The 23,085-nt window shown below is 39.6% G+C and overlaps 2 protein-coding genes across 5 annotated transcripts; one reads left to right on the top strand and one right to left on the bottom strand.

The window, feature by feature from the left end:
• The first annotated feature begins 1,461 nt into the window (after positions 1–1,461).
• On the top strand, positions 1,462–3,319 carry LOC5508704 (F-box/LRR-repeat protein 8). The gene has a single exon (XM_001629210.3). The coding sequence runs from the start codon at positions 1,537–1,539 to the stop codon at positions 2,674–2,676; it is 1,140 nt and encodes a 379-aa protein (XP_001629260.1). The 5' UTR covers positions 1,462–1,536; the 3' UTR covers positions 2,677–3,319.
• LOC5508699 (putative beta-lactamase-like 1) lies at positions 2,846–22,444 on the bottom strand. 4 transcript variants are annotated; one of them, XM_048733598.1, is made up of 13 exons: positions 22,185–22,444; positions 19,160–19,409; positions 12,078–12,116; positions 11,570–11,710; positions 11,120–11,257; positions 10,714–10,835; positions 8,094–8,255; positions 7,695–7,823; positions 6,990–7,104; positions 6,118–6,193; positions 5,640–5,780; positions 4,485–4,591; positions 2,846–3,918 (listed from the first exon to the last, which is right to left on the bottom strand). In XM_048733598.1, exons 2-13 carry the CDS (start codon positions 19,370–19,372, stop codon positions 3,562–3,564), a joined length of 1,740 nt encoding a protein of 579 aa, XP_048589555.1. In that variant the 5' UTR covers positions 19,373–19,409; positions 22,185–22,444; the 3' UTR covers positions 2,846–3,561. The 4 variants fall into 4 exon arrangements, with proteins under 4 accessions (XP_048589555.1, XP_048589554.1, XP_048589556.1 ...); XM_048733597.1 differs by having other exon boundaries at positions 11,120–11,260; positions 22,185–22,443; XM_048733599.1 differs by lacking the exon at positions 12,078–12,116 and having other exon boundaries at positions 11,120–11,260.
• Positions 22,445–23,085: the final 641 nt, after the last annotated feature.

Below are 23,085 nucleotides of genomic sequence, written 5' to 3'. Positions count from 1 at the left end.
TAAAAGGATACTGTACAAGAGATGACAGATTTGTTTGATAACGAGGGATTTATAAAGAAAATTATAGCCTTAACTTTGGTCTAGTTTTCTTAGCATTCGCCAAAATGTGACAGTTCGCCGGTAAAACGCCGCCATTTAAAAACAAGGCTGGTTTAACCGCGCGGTACTGGAACTAGTCGTTTTTAAGCTTTTTGGGCTTGGACTATAGCATAGCGACGGGAGATGGGATCGCAAAGCACTATTGGAAAGCTTGGATACCGCCAGGAGAACATCACACTGTTTGACTTTGACGGGCTATAAAAAAAACTCAAAATAGAAGGTGGTATTTATTTGGTTCTGTTTTTTATTTGATTAATTGTAAATTAAGCTAAAAAATAGCCAGGTACACAGTTATCTGTTCTGGTGTGGTGAGGCCGCAAACCATAGCAAATTTATAGACAAATTTGTTGTTGCGCGTCCGCCAATTTTCTCCTCTGGGCATAGTGCGTAATCAATCATCAGATCATAGCACTGAAACCAACCAATTTCCTTGCTGTGTGCAGTCAAATGGTTTAATGACGCGACATTGAAAACATGAAAGCTTTAGATAGTTTTGACGTTGGATTGGCTATTTCCAAACGAGACAAGGGTTCTGGATTCGCCGAGGTCGTGTAACCACGAACATGGCTAAAAGAAAACTTAGGTGAGTGTGTGCAGGAAAATAGTTCTGTGAAAATGAAATCCATTGGGCCGTCTAGAGATCGTGTGTTCGCGAGATTGGCCAGTTCTAAATTTTTATTTTCTCGACATCAAAAGCCTAAAAGGGATTTGAAAATTCCACTGTCTTTCCGTGAGTCTTTAGTTCTTAATTGTTAAATTGAAAAAAAAAAAGAATCTACTAATAGAAAAAATTAAATAAAATTTAAATTTTTGAACTTTACAGACCTTAACTACACCAATCATTAATGAATGACTTGAAAATTCCACTGTCTTCAATCAATGAATGACTAAAATGTCCATGGTGGACCATTAGAAATTTAGGGAGGGGGTGGCAATTTTTTTGTGCATGTTTTTTTTTTTTTCGTGGGCCCGGAGATTACTCGCAAATTGCGTTTCTATATGGTATATTGAAATAATATTGAATAAATACCGACAGGAAACCCACACTCAATGTGAAAAGTACAAAGAGTGTGACAGAAGAAACCCTTGTGGCGATCACAGGCCTAGGCCAATAAAAGATTTGGGTAGAAGTGTTCAATTGAATACCACTGAGGGCAGAAAAAAAAACAGGTTTTTGGTAAGTCAATCGACTTAAGGAACCGACCATGCAGTTTTTTTTTTTATTTTATTGCCAGCCCCCCCCCCCCCCCCCCCCCCCCCTCTCTCTCTCCCCAAATTTGTAATGGTCCACACCTTATTCGCTTGAATGATGCGTGAATAGTTCATACACCTCCTTATATGGAGATCGTCACGTCACGCCAGGGGACATTGTTGTGATCAAAACACAAATCAGCAAAATCTAACCGGTTTCCCAAAAACTGCGAATTCTGTTTCCTAATGGAGGAAAAATCATGGGCAGATTTGCCAGATCACATTATTGTATCAGTTCTTTCGTACTTACGTCTTCCCCAGAGATCGCACGTTTCGCTTGTGTGTAAATCCTGGCACGAAGCATTTTGCTCACCGTTCCTTTGGCATTCTTTTCGATTCACATTTACGGCTTCGGAGGATTTCAAATACCAACGCTGTCTCGACAAATTAGGCCAATATTTCCGTCGAGTTGAAGTGTGCTGTGATCAAGCAGAAGACAAAAATCGCCAGAACGCTTGCAGAGCGATTGAAGCATTGGCAAAACTAAAGAAACGGCGAGTTGAACATATTTCCATTAGATTTATTGGCGAGAATCCTTTGTTCTACGCTGGCAAAGAATTCATTCGAAGCCTAAAAACACTCTTTGGGCCAGTCCCAGAGGGTACAGAAGCTATTTTAGGCTTGAAAAGCGTAGACTTAAGAAAACTATCAATAGCATTTGAAGACGATTTATTTCATTGCTTGGTCGAGAATAACTTTAAAATATTGGAAGAGCTGAATATCCAGAATGCTTCCTTGGTTTGCAAAGTTACTTCCGGTTGCATCTTAAAACTGGTCCAAAAGTGCAGAAAATTAATTTGCCTAGCTACTCATTATGGCAGCATCACGGAAGACATTTTATTGGCTTTCACAGAAGATGAGAGATCAGCATTACAAAACCTCTCAATATTGTGTAGAAGAGAGGAAAAATATGGTTTAGATATTTCTTCTAAGACATGGACTGTTCTTAAAAACAAACTGCCGGGCCTTAAGGTGAACCTTGCGTTTGACAGCTCTTGCCCAATGTTTAAGGTAAATGCAATTTTGAAACCTGAAATACCAGTGAGTGACCTTAGATTGGAAGTTCAAGCAAGACTTGTGTGCCAAGTTTACTTCGCTGCTGAACACTACTCCGGCACCTTGGAAACACTGTCACTATCAACCACCAACAGCCCAGAACTTGAGAATGCACTCATTCACCTTGTGACCGCCTGCACTTACCTTAGACAGTTGTATGTATTCCAGTGCTATATTTCTCAGAATGCCAAAACAGAGATCTTAAAGAGACGACCTGAGTTAAAAAGGTACTTGTTAAAAACAAGGGAAACAGATACATTCTTCCCATAACAACAACTCAGGAGTAAAATATAGCACTTTTAAATTCAGATCCCAGTGATTTATGTCTGTGGCATGGTCAAATAGATGATCGAAGGTTTATACTTGAAACAGAAAACACTTCTACGCATAGTATCCAAGGGGAGAGGGGGTGGGGAGGTGTGAACAAAACAACTTCAAGTAAGACCTCTGACATTTTTTCCAAATATATAGGTAACAATTCATAAAGTTTATGTAACAATAAAACCATGAAGAGTGAGTGATACCTCTCTTTTAGCAGCCGCCCTTTGCACTTTGCCAATTTGTTGTGGTTGCTTACTTAATTGGTACTCACAAGAAAAAAAATTAAACAGAAAATACTCGTATCTCACATTAAAAGCTTATACAACAATAGGAGTTTTTTTTATGCCCAGTGTAAACAACTTGGGCATACAGTAGCCAGTATGTGGCAAGCAAGACACTGATTTAATTATGGCTTATTTGCCATTGTTACCGAAGGGTGGTTGAAAACCCTATACCCAGGGAAGGGAGGGGGTCGCACCCCTGACGATGGCAGAAAGTCTACTCCTGATGTGCAATAGTGTAGACATACTATTTGAAAACAAAACTATAAAGCATGAGCATAAATTAAATAAATAAAAGGCATTCTAGAGCACTATGGTATGTCATAAATCTATGAGTCAAAATCTGTATATAAACATACATCCCTTGGAGAAATTGCAATGGCACAAAAAATCCCTTTTATTTTTTGGGTGGTGGTCAGGTTTTTATAAAAAAAACTCACCCTCTCCCCAACATGTCTTTGTACAGTATAATAATCAATCTTAATATCACTACCTATCTACAGTTGCTTATTAAGGAATTTGGCCTCAAACAGTTTTACACCATCTCCCATAGTTATCTGCTTTTTACATTTTTGTTGGTTTGCTCAGAGTCCACACTAATTCGCTCAAATACAAATGGACCAAATGTAAAGCCAGAGCATTTGGAATCTTTCCCCAGAGGTGACCGGAAGACTAATCTTTCGTGATTCTGACCCATTCCGTACACGGAGCAAGGATAGCCTGGCTTGTATACCAACTCCAGAACTTGATGATCCACATAGCTGAGAAAGGAATCCTTGGGATAGCCAGGGTCTTGGTGCAGTTCCAGTACATTGTCTTTATAAGTGATGTTGAAATGCACCTTGGATACCCACTTGGAGATAAGTCTATAAGATCCCGTGTACTTGGTGGGGTTAACTGGCACTTGGACCTGAAACCATAATAACATCAGTGAGAATTCAAAGCAGCTTAAAACTATTCTCCCCCCTTCCCTTATTGGGGGCCTTACCACATCTGGTCTACCTTCAGCAGTGTAGCCAGGGTCTTGAACAGGAGGGGACCCAAAAAGCCATTTCAAGGCATTTTCTCATGTATTTTAGACATTGTCTCTACATTTAACATATCACGAAATTAAGGTGACATGTGAAAAATGGTATCGTGAAAGTTAGATGACTTGAAAATTTCGTGTTTTGGGAGATGCTCAGCATCGGCGAAGTGAATTGTCGTCTTATCTCGGGAAACTCGAAAGTTGGAAATGGATCTCAGTTTCAAAATCTTTAAAATCTCTCCTTTCAAATATCTTTTCTTTTGTTTTGACCACAACACGAAGATTAAGTGTCGCGAGGTAAGAGCCGTCTTCGGCTCCTGCACAGGCGCCTCTAAACGTTAGAAATCGCGTTGCGTTCCCTGCAGAAAAGGCTAAATGTGTCTCTTTAAGTCGCGAAAATGTCATGTTCTAGGGTAAATACACATGTCTTGTGTGTTTTGGGCCCCCACCTTCATCTGATCTATCATGTAGACCGCAAGTCGTTGCGCCAGCGGTTTCACAAGAAGCTGAGCAGCGGCGGGTGCAGCATCGTGCCCACTCATCAAAACGGTTGCCCCTGGAAACGAAGTGTGAATTATTATATTGAACAATAAGATGGCTTTTTCTAGAAAAGAAAGGTTCGAACCTCATCGTCTCTCCCATTTAATACTATTTTTGTACCCGTCATATTTTCTTACCTGACGACGGGTATAGGGCTTATAAAAAAACCGAGCCTATATAGCGAAAAGGAAATAAATCAACAAAAATTTAGAATCAAAAAGCCCAAACTGTCGCGATCTCGTACCAGAACAATGAATAAAATACACCAAAATCTGGAAATCCACTCTGACAAATTTTCGTCTTTAATAAGACTTCTTCAGGGCAGACTTCTTCGTCTTTAATAAGACTTCTTCAGGGCAGACTGAGTCTGCCCTGAAGAAGTCTTATTAAAGACGAAAATTTGGCAGAGTCTATTTCAACAAAAATTTAGATATGTTTTTAAGCGTCTATAAAACCAGTGTAGTTCTACTAACTTTAAGAGTTTTTCACCCTCCCCCTCTTCGTCGAACGCAAAGAGCTGAGGCTCGGAGCGATAGCGAAACAACTCTCTTTTCACAGATGCATAGAACATTCAACCTTGTGTTGATTTTCCCTGATTCTATTCCGGCTACGAAAACCACCTAGCTTTCTCGTAGTCTTACTAGTCGTACTATTTTATAATTATTCCTCGAGCCCGAATGGGCTCTGATTCAAGAGACCGAGCCTGCTTTTGTCGGATCAAATTAGTAGGTCAGTTTGTATGTATAGCCAAAAATGTTGTTGGGCTGGTCATTTGCCATTTTATGGCTTTCAAATCCGGCATTTTTTCGCTTCTGATAGACTATAGCTTATAACCTATGAGTAGTCAACCAATCGGAATGCAGCATTGATGATTTACAACTAGTGTGATTTTACGAAATGGCGTAAGACTGGGTGGTTATGACATACAGAAAAGCCAACCTTAGCCGACTATGAAGATATGGCGAAATCATAACCCAGTTGCCCGAATCTGGGTAGATGAATGGAGGCATTGGTGGATATGGGTGAAAAAAGACCTGAAGTGCATATAATAAAAACAGGCTCACCGAGTTTTAGCTGGGGTAATAGAAGAAATCCGGCAGAGTATCCTGGGGCTATACCATCCTTGGAGACCACGAGGTACGCCCCAGAGATCTTCATTTCCCAGCCCAAGCCGAACATGGTCTGGCCGTCCGGATACACGAAGCCTGAGAAAACATAGGATACAGCACTCGCCGACATGTTTGGTGTAATCAAACTGGCTGAAAATAATATTCCGACACTAGAAAAAAGCAATCTTACAAATTTCTATGACGGTAAATGCTGAGAGATGTCAATTCCAAATTCAGTAATTGCCAATTAATCGATTGTGTTCGCCTTTATTTTTCGGTCTAAATTGGAAATATGATTCTATAGTGATATATTTACGAATTTTAAGAAATTTTGATGAAAAAACATTTTATGGTAAACCTAACCCACTGTGGCTTTGTTTACATCAGGGAAGTGGAAGTTTTACATAAAAAGGCTCATAGTCTGATCACATACTTGGTGTTAACAACTGCTGCAGCAGATCCTTGCGGACGAGCGAGGGTGACAAATCTCCAAACAGTGCCATCATAAGCTTCAATGGAAAACATGATGGTAATATTTATTAATGTTACATTACTATTAAAGGCTTGAAATAACGTCTGAATGATACGAATACGTGTTATGCCGCAAAAGACATGCAAGCGAGGGACGAAAAAAAGAATAGTTCCGTTCCTTGCTTCGCCATTAACTTCTCCGCTTGATTTTCGTTCGTGCCGACTTTCACATGCGGAGTATCTAACGTCTCCGCTTACTTCGCTAGTACAAAATAGGCCTTTACCGGTGGGTTTCCGATGCCCTGATTGACGGTTTCGCCTGGTTTCAAACGGTTTGGCCGATTACCCAAATGATATGGATGATTTTTCCTAAATGCAACGCGCGCGTTTTATTGGGGTTACACCAGCGCGTTGTCTTAGCTATCAGTCTACGGAACAGATGCTCATTTGGATAAGCAACTGGCCGGCGTCCTCGATTCCATGCGACGCCATTTTAAGTCGTCGATTCACAGGGATGAGATAACTTATCAAGCTCTTCGGTCGCATTTCTCCTCAGAAGCTCTTTTCCACCATATCAATATTTTTAGTGCGTTTCCTGAAAAAATTTTAAAAGAATTCGGCTAGAAAAGTTGCTCACGTTAAATTTTGAAATGTTTCAAAGTTTGTGCTCAAGTACAGGCTTGGGTTTATTATCATTGAGCTAGGTAGAAAGTTATCTCATCGGTGTGAAACGATGACTTAAAATGGCGTCGCATGGAATCGAGGACGCCGGACAGTGGCTTATGCAAATGAGCATCTGTTCCGTAGACTAACTGTAACTTCATGTATGCTTACCTTTGACAGATCTGCCGCTGACGAATAGAGCTGTAGCGCAGGCGCAACCCATCCCCAGTCAATATCAGAGTTGATAACGTCATTGTTGTAAGTGACCGCTCTGTTGGCTGACATACTGAAGGAAATAGATCAACTTTTAAAATACGTCGTACACTTTGTAGCGACACCCTCTGATTTATTTAACAATACTCCCTCCTCCTCTAGAAAGACGACAACTTTTCGTCGTTAGTCTACCAAATCTGCCCAATTTTCGTCGTTAGTCTACCTCACAGCCTTTTGGCCTAATAAATTCACCTTCCTCATGTCTTCCCTCAACTCTTTGCGACGTGCGCGTGAAGCCGAGGTCAGGGGGCGAACTTCGCCATCTTGTTTACAATTTTGCCAATTGGCCTCGGTCTCACGCGCGTCGCAAAGAGTTAAGGGAAGACATGGGGAAGGCGAATAAAGGCATGGTTCCTTGAAATTAACATCTATTTGAAAGGCGAAGAGAATGAAGACGCAGAAAACTATTGACTAATGTATCCAATAGAGTTGAACTGCTTCAAACACTTAAAATAATGCTCTTAAAAATGCTCCATTATTATATTAAACAAATAATAATTTTATAAGCCAAGATCAGTTAATGCGAGAAGTTTGAATTCGTGTTAATTGAGTAATATTTCCCATGAAATCAGGGATTATGGCTTACCACATGAGTTCACTTACTCTTTCAAATAAAATCCTGTATTGATCATGCGCAGCGGCCGCAAGATGTTCTGGGTAACCCAGCTTTCATATTCGTCTGCAGCAAACCGCTGGCCAAGAACACGAGCTAGCAATGCATACCCCAAATTACTGAAAAAAAAGAATAACAAATTATCATATTATATTTTAGTATTATACAAAAAAAAATAAACATCATAAAAAAATCAAAGATTTGGCGTATTTTTTATACGAAATGACCGCTACTTATGTAACATAGCTATTTCTCTTGCCAAACAACATAGGGAGTATTGAGGTTCTAAGTGAATACGGATAAAACGAATCCTTTTAACAAAAAAGAAATATTGTCTAGTTTGATAGCTTCGATATCGTATATGAAAAACTGTGTTACACCCTGTATACCTATAGCTTGGCTCTGCTCCCGGCGGTGATTTCAGCTCAGTTGTCCTCAGCCAATCCAGCACATACGAAGTGTTGACTGCACACAAATATCTAGGACTTCTCGACCAGCCGGGACCACAGGGAGCCTCTCTTGGTAGACCAGACGTGTGGCTGAGTATATTCCTGTTATAGACATATATTTCAGTCATAAGTGCTGATATGATAGACATATTTAGCCATAAGTGCTGATATGATAGACATATTTAGTCATAAGTGCTGATATGATAGACATATTTAGTCATAAGTGCTGATATGATAGACATATTTAGTCATAAGTGCTGATATGATAAACATATTTAGGCATAAGTGCTGATATAATAAACATATTTAGTCATAAGTGCTGATGTGATAAACATATTTAGTCATAAGTGTTGATATGGTAGACATATTTAGTCATAAGTGCTGATATGATAAACATATTTAGTCATAAGTGCTGATATGATAAACATATTTAGTCATAAGAGCTGATATGATAGACATATTTAGTCATAAGTGCAGATATGATAAACATATTTAGTCATAAGTGCTGATATGATAAACATATTTAGTCATAAGAGCTGATATGATAGACATATTTAGTCATAAGGGCTGGTATGATAGACATATTTAGTCATAAGGGCTGATATGATATACATATTTAGTCATAAGGGCTGATATGATAGACATATTTAGTCATAAGGGCTGATATGATAGACATATTTAGTCATAAGGGCTGATATGATATACACATTTAGTCATAAGGGCTGATATGATAGACATATTTAGTCATAAGGGCTGATATGATAGACATATTTAGTCATAAGGGCTGATATATTTGACATATTAAGTCACAAGGGCGGATATGTCTCAAGAACAAAACTTATCATAATAAAGCAATTTATTGAAGGAAACATAATGGTACTTTGTTATTGTGGCTTATTTTAATCTCACAATGTTTAGTAATATGTAGAATATAGAGTATCTATTGCTACAATCAACAGCCACACGTGCATAAGTGTTATCCTTGGAACCTGGCCTTTAAGAGATATGCTCTCTATGCTGGACCCTGGCCTTTAGCAGAAACACGCTCTCTCTGTCCCTATAAACTGGACCCTGGCCTTTAGCAGAAACATGCTCTCTTTCTCCCTATAAACTGGACCCTGGCCTTTAGCAGAAACATGCTCTCTTTCTCCCTATAAACTGGACCCTGGCCTTTAGCAGAAACATGCTCTCTCTGTCCCTATAAACTAGACCCTGGCCTTTAGCAGAAACACGCTCTCTCTGTCCCTATAAACTGGACCCTGGCCTTTAGCAGAAACATGCTCTCTTTCTCCCTATAAACTGGACCCTGGCCTTTAGCAGAAACATGCTCTCTTTCTCCCTATAAACTGGACCCTGGCCTTCAGCAGAAACATGCTCTCTTTGTTCCTAAACTAGAGCCTGGCCTTTAGCAGAAACATGCTCTCTTTGTCCCTATAAACTGGACTCTGGCATTCAGCAGAAACATGCTCTCTCTGTCCCTATAAACTGGACCCTGGCCTTTAGCAGAAACATGCTCTCTTTCTCCCTATAAACTGGACCCTGGCCTTTAGCAGAAACACGCTCTCTCTGTCCCTATAAACTGGACCCTGGCTTCCAGCAGAAACATGCTCTCTTTGTTACTAAAGACACTGGCTTCCAGCAGAAATATGCTCTCTTTGTTCCTAAACTAGACCCTGGCCTTTAGCAGAAACATGCTCTCTCTGTCCCTATAAACTGGACCCTGGCCTTTAGCAGAAACATGCTCTCTCTGTCCCTATAAACTGGACCCTGGCCTTTAGCAGAAACATGCTCTCTTTCTCCCTATAAACTGGATCCTGGCCTTTAGCAGAAACATGCTCTCTTTCTCCCTATAAACTGGACCCTGGCCTTTAGCAGAAACAAGCTCTCTCTGTCCCTATAAACTAGACCCTGGCCTTTAGCAGAAACACGCTCTCTCTGTCCCTATAAACTAGACCCTGGCCTTTAGCAGAAACATGCTCTCTCTGTCCCTATAAACTGGACCCTGGCCTTTAGCAGAAACACGCTCTCTCTGTCCCTATAAACTAGACCCTGGCCTTTAGCAGAAACATGCTCTCTCTGTCCCTATAAACTGGATCCTGGCCTTAAGCAGAAACAAGCTCTCTCTGTCCCTATAAACTGGATCCTGGCTTCCAGCAGAAACATGCTCTCTCTGTCCCTATAAACTGGACCCTGGCCTTTAGCAGAAACACGCTCTCTCTGTCCCTATAAACTGGACCCTGGCCTTTAGCAGAAACACGCTCTCTCTGTCCCTATAAACTGGATCCTGGCCTTTAGCAGAAACATGCTCTCTTTCTCCCTATAAACTGGACCCTGGCCTTTAGCAGAAACATGCTCTCTCTGTCCCTATAAACTGGACCCTGGCCTTTAGCAGAAACATGCTCTCTTTCTCCCTTTAAACTGGACCCTGGTGTTCAGCAGACACATGCTGTCTCTGTTCCCAAACTGGACCCTGGCCTTCAGAAAAATATGCATGCTCTCTCTGACCCTGATGCATGATCTGGTATGTACGTAGTAGTCGTTTGAGAATTTTATTATTTACCTCAATGTGATTTTCTGGGCATTGAATGGGTTGGAAACTTGGAATCGAGGCTCGTACTTCTCGAGTGGGTCGTCAATGCTGGTCACGTGACCACGCTCGAGCAAGATCAGAACAAACAGCGCCTAAAAACAGATATGTCAAATGAAAGACTCGAGGCAGACTAAAGGCAGAAGATTCATGCTGATTTGAATATCTGTTTTATTGACGCGGCCCTGCTAGTTTTTTTCCTGCGCAACCGTCTCAGTGTCAAGGAGGGCTAGACAAGAGATTATGACCCTGCTGTTTGTGCGATTCTGATGTCATTCGACAGAGCCAAAAAAGCTTGCTGGGCCGGGCTTTGCTTTCTATTCGGACATCCGTCTTAAACAGAAGAAAAAGTCTTTGCAAATAAGGTGGAAAAACGTACCGTCAATACTTTACTGACGCTGGCCACCCTGAAGACCGTGTTAGCATCAGGAGTCTGGAGAGAGTCACGTGGATCCCTGACGCCATGGCTTTGTTGCCAAACAATTACATCCCTGAACACGACGTTGGCTGATATCGCCTTCTGTGCGAAAAACAAGTACTAGCAGTCAATTTGAATACTTACAAAAAGATGGCGTAATACATCATCATCGTCGTCAATACCAGGACCACCATTGTTAATCATCGTCATCAACACCACGGCTATCATCATCACTATAAATACTACCACCACCATTATCAGCAGCACCATTTTCGTCAACACCACCAGCGTCATCACGATCATCATCGTATTACATTTGAGAAAAATATCTGACATTTTTTTGCTAACTCTAAATCAAGGGGAGGGTTTTCCTGTAATCTGGATACCTAACCTTTAAAATATCAAACTAACCAGGGAGGGGAGACTAGTCAATGTATTGAACAGCAGTCTGTTATTCTTCAGTGCGGGAGTGACTGTGGAGGGGAGGTAGCGAGGAAGATTGCTCTGTGACGGAGTGAACGGACAGGGTTTGTTGTTCAACTTCAGTAGACTCTGTAAGAAGCAAAAGAAGCTCATTATGCTTCTGCATAGATAGGAATGTACGGAAAAGGCGAAGGAGGGGAGAGAAAGGTAGAAGGGGGACGATGATGGCAAGGGGTCACCTGGCATATGAGAGGGGGTAGGTAGGAGAGGGGACGAGGAAGAGGATGAGAGGGAAAGTTTGGGAGCCGGGTTCATGAATCAGAATGCTAAAATGGCTACGAAAAAAGGATTGACTAAGGATAATTGGAAATGGCATATAATGACAAACGAATGGCTTATGATGGCTGATAGCTTTATATTTCTAATGTTGACTAAAGAACGTCTCTCTTACCTTACCCCACCCCTTACCAGGTTACTCCCTGCTACAGCTACTTACACTGGCATCATATGGCGGCTGCTTCTGTTCTGCGGATGGCTAAAAAATCAAGCAGGACCACTTTACAGATGACCAATCACGGCAAACGCTTCGACACACAGTCACCCAAATACTTAATCAATTACCAGACTTTAATCTGATATAATCTTTAGTTTATTTAATAGTCTTTTTGTATTGTTGTATTTTGGAATGGAAGAATTAACATTCTTTAAGTTTAAGCGTTTACAAGGAACCCTCGAGACAGATTGATTGATTGACCTTTACAAGGAGAAACCCTCGAGACAGATTGATTGATTGATTGACCGATCGATCGATTGATTGATTGACCTTTATTTTACTACGGTAGATTCATTAGTTCGAAAACTTCTTTACATGAAAGCCGTAACAAGGTTAATCCCTAAAATAGATACATTAGTAAATGCTAATATTATATATATACAAAAATTAGTTAGTTTCTGGTGCATATTTGAAAGCTTAGATTTGAATATAGACCTTGAATTGGATGTTTTGATACTTAATGGCAACGAATTCCATAAAGACGCACCCCTATATAAAAATTAACCAAATCAGTTTTGGAATAAGAGGTATATCTACGTTATGCCCAGAATCTCTAAGTTTTAACTCATAAGGATTATTTTCTGAGGTCTTTGTGAACAGTTCACTTAGATATGTAGGCACTGATTTAGTGACAATTGTGTTATACATAAATCACGCTAAATGTTTTTGACGACTGGACTCAAGGTCTGCCCAATTAAGTTCATTTAAGATACGCGCTGAGCGTACGTCATAACTCTAAAAAGATATGATACGAGCCGCACGAATTTGCAACTTTTGGAGTTTTGTAGCAAGTCCCTGGTCTAGTTTCTCCCAGACAACGTCGCAGTAGTCAAACACAGGTTGAATCAGTGATTTATAGATAACATATTTTAGGGAAAGGAGCATATTTTTCTAGAAGCACAACTAGATCAGATATGCCTTGATCTATATAAAGATACCATTCATTTGTGACATTGAGCAGTGCAGTAACTGTGGAGTGTAAAGAACAGAATCCAGACTGGTATTTTGTTTAAAGGTTATTTGTGCTTGAATATGATAAGAACTGATCATAAATAACCCTTTCGCAGATTTTTGATAATACTGGAAGGACTGGTATAGGTTTGTAGTTTTGGGAAAGGTTGCGTTCATTACCTTTAAATGAAGGAAATACTTTTGCTAATTTCTAATTTGAAGGAAAAGATCTAGAGTCTATCGATTTGTTTATAATTGCCGTCAAAACAATGGCTGCCTCGTGCAGAGTACACGATATGTTATCTAAACCAGTGGCCTTATTTGTAGACAATTTCTCTATCAACTTTAAAACTATAGGAACAGAAGTGTGCAGTAATTCAAAAGACGTCGAAGTTGGTTGGATATATGATTTGAAATGGGTCTCGCTAAAGAGCTAACCGTGAGCGTAAAATGATCATTTAATGCCTCACTAATATCTTAGGGCATAGTAAGAGTATTATCGCCTATTTCAATTTCATTGATAGATGTGCTACTTGTACTTTTGTGATAACTTATTTGGTTTATAGTTCCCAAGTTCTTTGGATTGCCACTATTTGACCCTAATTGTGTCTTATAATATTTTGCCTTTGCCGGCTTTATTTTATTATTAACTCTGTTTCTTTCCTTCTTAAACATATCCCATAAAAGTGGACCTCTTAAAATTAGAGCTTTTCTTTTCAAAGGGTCTCTGTTAGTAATGTGTTTGTTTTATTTCAGAAGTTATCCATGGCGACAGCTTTTTACGAACTCTTCGTGTTCTTAAAGGGGCGTGGCTATTTGCCACATTAAGAAAAAGTTTCTCAAAGCAGTCAACCATTTCATCGATAGTCGTGTATTTCTCAAAACAGTCAACCATTTCATCGATAGTCGTACATTTCTCAAAACAGTCAACCATTTTATCGATAGTCGTGCATTTCTCAAAACAGTCAACCATTTCATCGATAGTCGTGCATTTATCAAAACAGTCAACCATTTCATCGATAGTCGTACATTTCTCAAAACAGTCAACCATTTTATCGATAGTCGTGCATTTCTCAAAACAGTCAACCATTTTATCGATAGTCGTGCATTTCTCAAAACAGTCAACCATTTCATCGATAGTCATGCATTTCTCAAAACAGTCAACCATTTCATCGATAGTCGTGCATTTCTCAAAACAGTCAACCATTTCATCGATAGTCGTGCATTTCTCAAAACAGTCAACCATTTCATCGATAGTCGTGCATTTCTCAAAACAGTCAACCATTTCATCGATAGTCGTGCATTTCTCAAAACAGTCAACCATTTCATCGATAGTCGTGCATTTCTCAAAACAGTCAACCATTTTATCGATAGTCGTGCATTTCTCAAAACAGTCAACCATTTCATCGGTAGTCGTGCATTTCTCAAAACAGTCAACCATTTCATCGATAGTCGTGCATTTCTCAAAACAGTCAACCATTTCATCGATAGTCGTGCATTTCTCAAAACAGTCAACCATTTCATCGATAGTCGTGCATTTCTCAAAACAGTCAACCATTTCATCGATAGTCGTGCATTTCTCAAAACAGTCAACCATTTTATCGATAGTCGTGAATTTCTCAAAACAGTCAACCATTTTATCGATAGTCGTGCATTTCTCAAAACAGTCAACCATTTCATCGATAGTCGTGCATTTCTCAAAACAGTCAACCATTTCATCGATAGTCGTGCATTTCTCAAAACAGTCAACCATTTCATCGATAGTCGTGCATTTCTCAAAACAGTCAACCATTTCATCGATAGTCGTGCATTTCTCAAAACAGTCAACCATTTCATCGATAGTCGTGCATTTCTCAAAACAGTCAACCATTTCATCGATAGTCGTGCATTTCTCAAAACAGTCAACCATTTTATCGATAGTCGTGAATTTCTCAAAACAGTCAACCATTTCATCGATAGTCGTGCATTTCTCAAAACAGTCAACCATTTCATCGATAGTCGTGCATTTCTCAAAACAGTCAACCATTTCATCGATAGTCGTGCATTTCTCAAAACAGTCAACCATTTCACCGATAGTCGTGCATTTCTCAAAACAGTCAACCATTTCATCGATAGTCGTGCATTTCTCAAAACAGTCAACCATTTCATCGATAGTCGTGCATTTCTCAAAACAGTCAACCATTTCATCGATAGTCGTGCATTTCTCAAAACAGTCAACCATTTCATCGATAGTCGTGCATTTCTCAAAACAGTCAACCATTTCATCGGTAGTCGTGCATTTCTCAAAACAGTCAACCATTTCATCGATAGTCGTGCATTTCTCAAAACAGTCAACCATTTCATCGATAGTCGTGCATTTCTCAAAACAGTCAACCATTTCATCGATAGTCGTGCATTTCTCAAAACAGTCAACCATTTCATCGATAGTCGTGCATTTCTCAAAACAGTCAACCATTATATCGATAGTCGTGAATTTCTCAAAACAGTCAACCATTTTATCGATAGTCGTGTATTTCTCAAAACAGTCAACCATTTCATCGATAGTCGTGCATTTCTCAAAACAGTCAACCATTTCATCGATAGTCGTGCATTTCTCAAAACAGTCAACCATTTCATCGATAGTCGTGCATTTCTCAAAACAGTCAACCATTTCATCGATAGTCGTGCATTTCTCAAAACAGTCAACCATTTCATCGATAGTCGTGCATTTCTCAAAACAGTCAACCATTATATCGATAGTCGTGAATTTCTCAAAACAGTCAACCATTTTATCGATAGTCGTGTATTTCTCAAAACAGTCAACCATTTCATCGATAGTCGTGCATTTCTCAAAACAGTCAACCATTTCATCGATAGTCGTGCATTTCTCAAAACAGTCAACCATTTCATCGATAGTCGTGCATTTCTCAAAACAGTCAACCATTTCATCGATAGTCGTGCATTTCTCAAAACAGTCAACCATTTCATCGATAGTCGTGCATTTCTCAAAACAGTCAACCATTTCATCGATAGTCGTGCATTTCTCAAAACAGTCAACCATTTCATCGATAGTCGTGTATTTCTCAAAACAGTCAACCATTTCATCGATAGTCGTGCATTTCTGAAAACAGTCAACCATTTCATCGATAGTCGTGCATTTCTCAAAACAGTCAACCATTTTATCGATAGTCGTGCATTTCTCAAAACAGTCAACCATTTCATCGGTAGTCGTGCATTTCTCAAAACAGTCAACCATTTCATCGATAGTCGTGCATTTCTCAAAACAGTCAACCATTTCATCGATAGTCGTGCATTTCTCAAAACAGTCAACCATTTCATCGATAGTCGTGCATTTCTCAAAACAGTCAACCATTTCATCGATAGTCGTGCATTTCTCAAAACAGTCAACCATTTCATCGATAGTCGTGAATTTCTCAAAACAGTCAACCATTTTATCGATAGTCGTGTATTTCTCAAAACAGTCAACCATTTCATCGATAGTCGTGCATTTCTCAAAACAGTCAACCATTTCATCGATAGTCGTGCATTTCTCAAAACAGTCAACCATTTCATCGATAGTCGTGCATTTCTCAAAACAGTCAACCATTTCATCGATAGTCGTGCATTTCTCAAAACAGTCAACCATTTCATCGATAGTCGTGCATTTCTCAAAACAGTCAACCATTTCATCGATAGTCGTGCATTTCTCAAAACAGTCAACCATTTCATCGATAGTCGTGCATTTCTCAAAACAGTCAACCATTTCATCGATAGTCGTGTATTTCTCAAAACAGTCAACCATTTCATCGATAGTCGTGCATTTCTGAAAACAGTCAACCATTTCATCGATAGTCGTGCATTTCTCAAAACAGTCAACCATTTCATCGATAGTCGTGCATTTCTCAATAGTGTCGCAAGGCACAAGTTTAAGGTCTTTTCTAAAAGCGGCTCCATCGAACTTTTTAAAGAAACGAAAAGTTACATATTTTTGTTTGTTATTAGATGGAACGGCAAATTTACGAACCGCATACACGAGACTATGATCACTTATTCCAATATGCACAACACCCGATTTGACAATACGAGAGAAGTCATTTGTTAAGATCTATTCGAGTGCTTGTTGTAGGGCTAATTCTTGTGGGTCCAGAAATTAATTGATTGAGTTGATAAATCAAACAGAATTATTTTAGTTTTGACAAATTACCTGTTCCATCTTCTGCTAAGTAATTACAGTTTAAGTCCCCTAATATAATTTGTTCTTTAGATTCTACGTCAAGAGCTTGAATAATAGATTCTGGCTGATCAAAAAAACCCTCAGAGATATTTGCTGGAGGCCCATAAACCGCCATAATATTAAATGATTTGCTGTTTGGTTTTCTAATGTCAACTGATAGAATTTCAAGATCGCTGTCAATAGTTAAATCATTTCGAAAACGGTGGTCTATGTTAGAACGTAGATAAATACATACACTGCCTCCATTACGATTTCGGTCTTTCCTTAGAACTGAAGAGCCATCAATATGAACTAAATTCAGACAGACGGACAGACAGACAGGCAGGCAGGCGGACAGACACACCGACAGACAGACAGACAGACAGACAGAGAGACAGACACACCGACAGACAGACAGACACACCGACAGACAGACAGACACACCGACAGACAGACGGTCACGGTAACTCGAAAAGATCTTTCTTTAGCCTAATTTAGGAATATAAGTACAAGGATATAATCTAAGAACATGTTCCATCTTTGGCTCACTAAATTCAATCGTTTTTTCTACTGCATCGGTATTAGCTGCTAAGATGACAATAACGGCTGACAGAGTTGTGTCATGTGCATGCAAGTGAATCGTGCGCGCTTTTCAATGACTGAGAGACAAATTGCTTTCGAAGTAAAAGTTGAGTTTGTAAATGAGCCCAGCTAGATGCAAAGTTATTAGGCGTCGCGAGACACGGTCCTGATTTACACAAGGTGCAGTCCAACATGTCGGCATGCATGGAACATAGGGTGAGGTACATACAAACAATCACTTCGTTGTCCTAAATTCTATTATTAAATTTGTATAGATATACATCCTGCTGGTTGTAATAAGCTCAGATCATTAGCTACCCGCCACACAAAAGAGCTCTCTGTGGATAACAGTGGGGTTGAAATATATCTCTATAAACCACAGTTTGTATAATCTAATGAGTGGGGTTTTTTTTCACGTAATAGAGCCCATCTTTGTTCATCGAAGGCGGAAGAAGTATTTAGTTAAGTTATCGTTCGTCCAAGAACAATTTTGGCGCCATTGGGATTCGTGACTGCATGCAGTACAAGCACAACCAACTGCGTGTTTGACAAAGCGGCTATTAACGTTAGCTAACAATAAGGGCATCACACACGGCTCGCTGTGTCAAGACTCCCATTTGCTCGCGGCATGATAGAAATTTGGCAGCGCCCCCACCCATACCTCTTACACCATCCACCGATAACAAGCTACAAACATTATAATAGGTGAAAAACCTCTTCATAACCAACATTTACATTCTACCGATCCATCCCTACAATTAGTAGATAGTTTGTTAAAGAATGTCGATCGACCGCTCTTTTGTTATTGTTTATATTAAAAAACTTGAATAAATTGGTGTGAATGGATGCTAAGGTATGCGTAACGCATACTTGGTATGTATGTTACTCGGTATTGTACGGGATCGTAAAATGGCGGCTTAAGTTGTGGTCTTTACATGCCGGTCTCAATATTGCATAAGTTTTTTGTAAAATGCATAAGATAAAACAGCGATGAAGGTCGCAACACCGGTATCCCTTAAACAAGGCAAACAGTGCCTTTATTTTATGCTCCGGCATGACATCAAGTCCCACAAAAATCTATTTCCGACGGCTAATTAAAGCAAGCAACTGAGAATTTCCATCAGATATCGCAACTTGTTCATAGGTATTAAACCGTTTTTTTCTTGCAAATTCAAGGCTGTATTTTCAAACGTAAACAATACAACCAAAGAGATTGCGGATTCCAGTTAAAAAACTCCACTGAACACTCTTTAAGGCGACAATAGCAGGAAAGGAAAAAATACTCAATATGGTCACTTACCTTTTGGCGTGTCAAGTTTGTAGCTAGCTGCCAGACAAAGAGTGCAACGAAGACAAGAAGTGTGGCAAGAAGGATCTGTATGGTGAGTCTCTGGCGCACGATTCGTCTTCTGCTTGATGTGACGATCGAAACGGAAGAATTGGTGTCATTAGAAGAGGAGTTTGTGTCATTTGTAGAGGATTTGGTGGCGAAGAAACCGTAATCGGATGCCATGGAGGTTCGCTGGCCGAGTCCAACCCACCAGTCTCCTCTGAGAAAAGAAATAACCATATTAGTCTTAAATCCTCAAAAGTTACTACTCGATTCTTGGAAAAGAGGACATCAACACATCAATAACATGTGTGAGTTGCGTGTCAGCAAGGGTAACGATATAAAATCAAATCACAAAATCTAGAATTAAAATGACCTTATGATTCTGTTAACCCCTTGCCGACATAAAACCTCTCCGCTCGTCTGCATCGAGGGAACGTGATAGGACTAGCAGTAGAGACCCGTGCCGACATCTCCATTACTACTCCATTACTACGTTTTCATGTGGTGTACAGAGGGGTGTGGGATATTTGAAAAGGTCTATAAAGACACCCATCCGATCTCCCTACAAAAGGAGGGCTGAGCTTATATTAAGGAGTACCCCAGGCCACGCCCAAATGGCATGATAAACATACAAGACAAAGGTTGCCCAAGAAATAGCACCTTGTGTCTAAGAGAACGTAATAACAATGCAATAAAATAATAATGTTATTAACAATAACCAGCATTATTAACATTCACTAAGCTTTGAAAGTTAAACAAAAACGTGTAAATTATGACAAAGAATGAACTGATTAGAACAGCAATGACATAAAGTTTGTTTCTTTTCTCACTCTTTCTTCAATCTTCTCGCATACCTTCGTCCCGCCCATCATTTTCTAAACCATAGAGGTTGGAAACTTGGAAAAAAATATTTCTCAACATTGCTCAAGATTAATTAATCCTTTACATGAGAGTACGTATGTAAAGCTGAACAGTAACTGGTCGCTTCGTCAAATATATGTTACGTTTGTATGATGAAATGTACTGCTTATTATCCTCCGATCATTTTGTGACCTTGTGCGGTGATGATTCTACGGGTGTTAAAAATAAGGATAGTGGACGATTATAACAAAATGATAAACAAATAGTAGTTATTTTTGTAGTCTTTTTAATTTTAGTCTTGATTAATCATAATCTGTTGTAGTCTTATTAAGGGGTTCAACGTGTCTATTTCAGAACAAAATGCTTCAAAGTGGCTTGGAGGTTGGACTACCGCGGCTTTGTCTCTGTTGTGTGAATGTGATTGAAGTGATACGTGAGGTGAACCAATTAACATTCCACCGCCTTGTCCCCTTTTGTCCTACTTATTCAGCGACGCGTGAGAAATGGGTTAATAGAAGAGCAATTGTATAGAAAATATTGGCAATACATGGATGTAGGCGTCTGTAGGCAATCAATGGTTTATCGTTTGTGTTTGTTTTTTATATAATAAAAAACTCGCTAGACCTACACGCACCCGTAATCGCATAAGGCAACGTAGTTCATTGCTTTATTTGTTTTATTTGTTTTATTCGCAGAGGAAATAGAGGGAGGGGGTTGCAGGTATCGTTTTTCTTTCTTCCGCCGTCTATTATTAGGCATGCACTATTCTTAATTGATCTAAAACCATTTTACATAACTTGATACAAAAAAATTCTATGATGAATTTTTAGCGTCACGGTGCTTATTTCATGTTTGGTCTGAGGGGCCCTAATTTGAGTTGGCGCTTTCTTGCAGGTGTTTGGGCAGGGGGGGTCGACTTGCTTAAGACTGGGATGTCCCGATATCCAAAACACCTGACTCTATGTGCAGCGAAATCCCGAAAATCTATACTAGTGTCAGCCTAGTCCCAGGCGTTCTTATCGGGTTTCCTGTAGTTGGGTTTCCTGTGGATGGGAAGAGTTGTGACGTCACAGGAAGTCCCAGCCCCCAGGCTAACTCACGGTTTATCTCTGAGCACAGGAAACCCGGTAAGAACGCCTGGGACTAGGCTGTACTAGTGTAAGACATACAGTGGAACCTCTTTATAGAGGACACTTTCCAAGGTCCCGATTTCCTTGCCAGTTAAACTTTGTAAATTGTACCTTTGTTAACGGGACACATCGCGGACTTATTTCATGCTCCAGCCTTTAATAATCTCTAAACCTGCATTGATTTTTTTGCATTTTTGTCGAGAAGGAAAATACCCTAAAAGCTTTTCAATTTATATTTTGAGGTTATGCGTTACAGGTTTTCCTGTACTTGTAAATTAGGACCCTATTCAAAAGGAATATTGGTAACCATATTCGTAACAGGGAGAAGACTTCATATCAGCTTCAAATGAAAGTAAAAAATGATAAATAAATGCCTAGTGGTCTGTCCGTCTTAGCGCGTGCTAACCAGTGCTAAGAGCAGCGAAGCACTGTTTTCCCTTGTTCAAAAGGTATCGGTTTCAAGGTAATCCACAATTTGGGTGATCGTTTTCAAAATTATAATCCGGGGCCGTTCTCCACAAAAACACACTGATAAGTATGGTTAACACTGATAACTATGGTTTTACTGACAATGAAGGACGAGGACGCTTGCGCTGAATAAACCAAACCATTCGTATAATATATATCTGGCAACGAGCTGTTTGTATTTTTGTATTTCAGCGCGCTTTTTTGCGATCTTTACATGAAATAAACACAACAAACAATAACACTAATACGAGGGATTAATTCGACTTTCTCTCGATTTTAAAATCACAAGATGTCAGCCCATTGAGCTATAAAGTTATCTGTAAACAAGGGCATTTAATTCCACACTCGAGCAGCGTGAGAAGCTTTGACAAAACGCTACCAGCAGTGTGTAAGGATGATCGACAAGTAGTCGTTGTTCTGCTCGAGTGACCGAGCCAAAACATCGCTCTCTTCGCCATTCAGGCGTTCAGAATCATAATTTACCAACATACAAGCCGTAGTATAATGATATGATTAAATTTAGTTATGCTTACCTGTCTTATTTTACCATCCTGAGCTCATCTTATCGTCTTCATGGTTGTTTGAGTACGGTCTGTTTATCCGTTGAAAGTCTTAATTTATTCAATTTATGTAAATCCCTAGCAAACCGGGATTTTAAAATCATTTATAATATAATACCTAATATATTTGTATTATATTTGTATTTATATTTACGAATCATCCAAAGATAAAGTCCAGAAATAAATGAACTTTGTAGGACCCTACTTCGCTTTCTTGGCTGGCATCACAATCGAAATGAAACCGTCTCCTCGGTCTTCCTGTGGAAAAGGTTAATATATAGATTTTGGCATTGCCTAAAAGCGGAGCTCGTAACGACAAAATCTCGCTTAATTTCGCTTAAATATTTAAGAAATATTAAATATTATTATATTTGTTTTTTTGACAACGTCAACGATTTCACAGATCACGCGACCAATTTGTTAACCCCCCTTCCCCCCACCCTTGACATCTACATGACACATAACAAGTTTAGTTGTCATACGATGTTTCCGGCGTCAGGGTAGTTTTACTTTATAGACGTCATCAATGACGACACATGACAATCTCATTGCACCCCACTTGAAACAAACATCACACCCGAGTTTTCTGGCTATTTTTAGTAACCACCACCCCACCACTCCGCGTGAGGATTTGCTCCTTTTATTTTGTCCTACACCCCCGCGGGTTGCGTGTTGTTGTTTTGCCAACTCGATAGGAATGAAAAGAGATCATGTAAAATAACTCGTAAGAAGAAAACAAGTCTAACTAAAGTAAGCAAGATTGGCAAATATACTCACAGAAAGCTTAATCCCTGAATAGTAAACTATCCGACACTGCATCCATTGTGTCATCGCATAAGATTGGGGATAAATTTGGCTCATGGTCGGTCTAGTC

The sequence above is a fragment of the Nematostella vectensis genome, chromosome 10 (assembly GCF_932526225.1).
Source record: "Nematostella vectensis chromosome 10, jaNemVect1.1, whole genome shotgun sequence".
NCBI lineage: Eukaryota > Metazoa > Cnidaria > Anthozoa > Actiniaria > Edwardsiidae > Nematostella > Nematostella vectensis.
This window is presented reverse-complemented; position numbering and strand designations above follow the sequence as displayed.

What these genes read in the sequence shown, in the direction of transcription:
- LOC5508699 (XM_048733597.1), bottom strand. Translation starts at nt 19,372, where the DNA reads ATGGCATCCGATTACGGTTTCTTCGCCACCAAATCCTCTACAAATGAC. An exon ending in CAAACTTGACACGCCAAAAG is followed by an intron (nt 12,117 to 19,159) that starts GTAAGTGACCAT and finishes TTGATTTTTTAG; the next exon opens with CCATCCGCAGAACAGAAGCA. An exon ending in AGCCGCCATATGATGCCAGT is followed by an intron (nt 11,711 to 12,077) that starts GTAAGTAGCTGT and finishes TGCTTCTTACAG; the next exon opens with AGTCTACTGAAGTTGAACAA.
- LOC5508704 (XM_001629210.3), top strand. Translation starts at nt 1,537, where the DNA reads ATGGAGGAAAAATCATGGGCAGATTTGCCAGATCACATTATTGTATCA.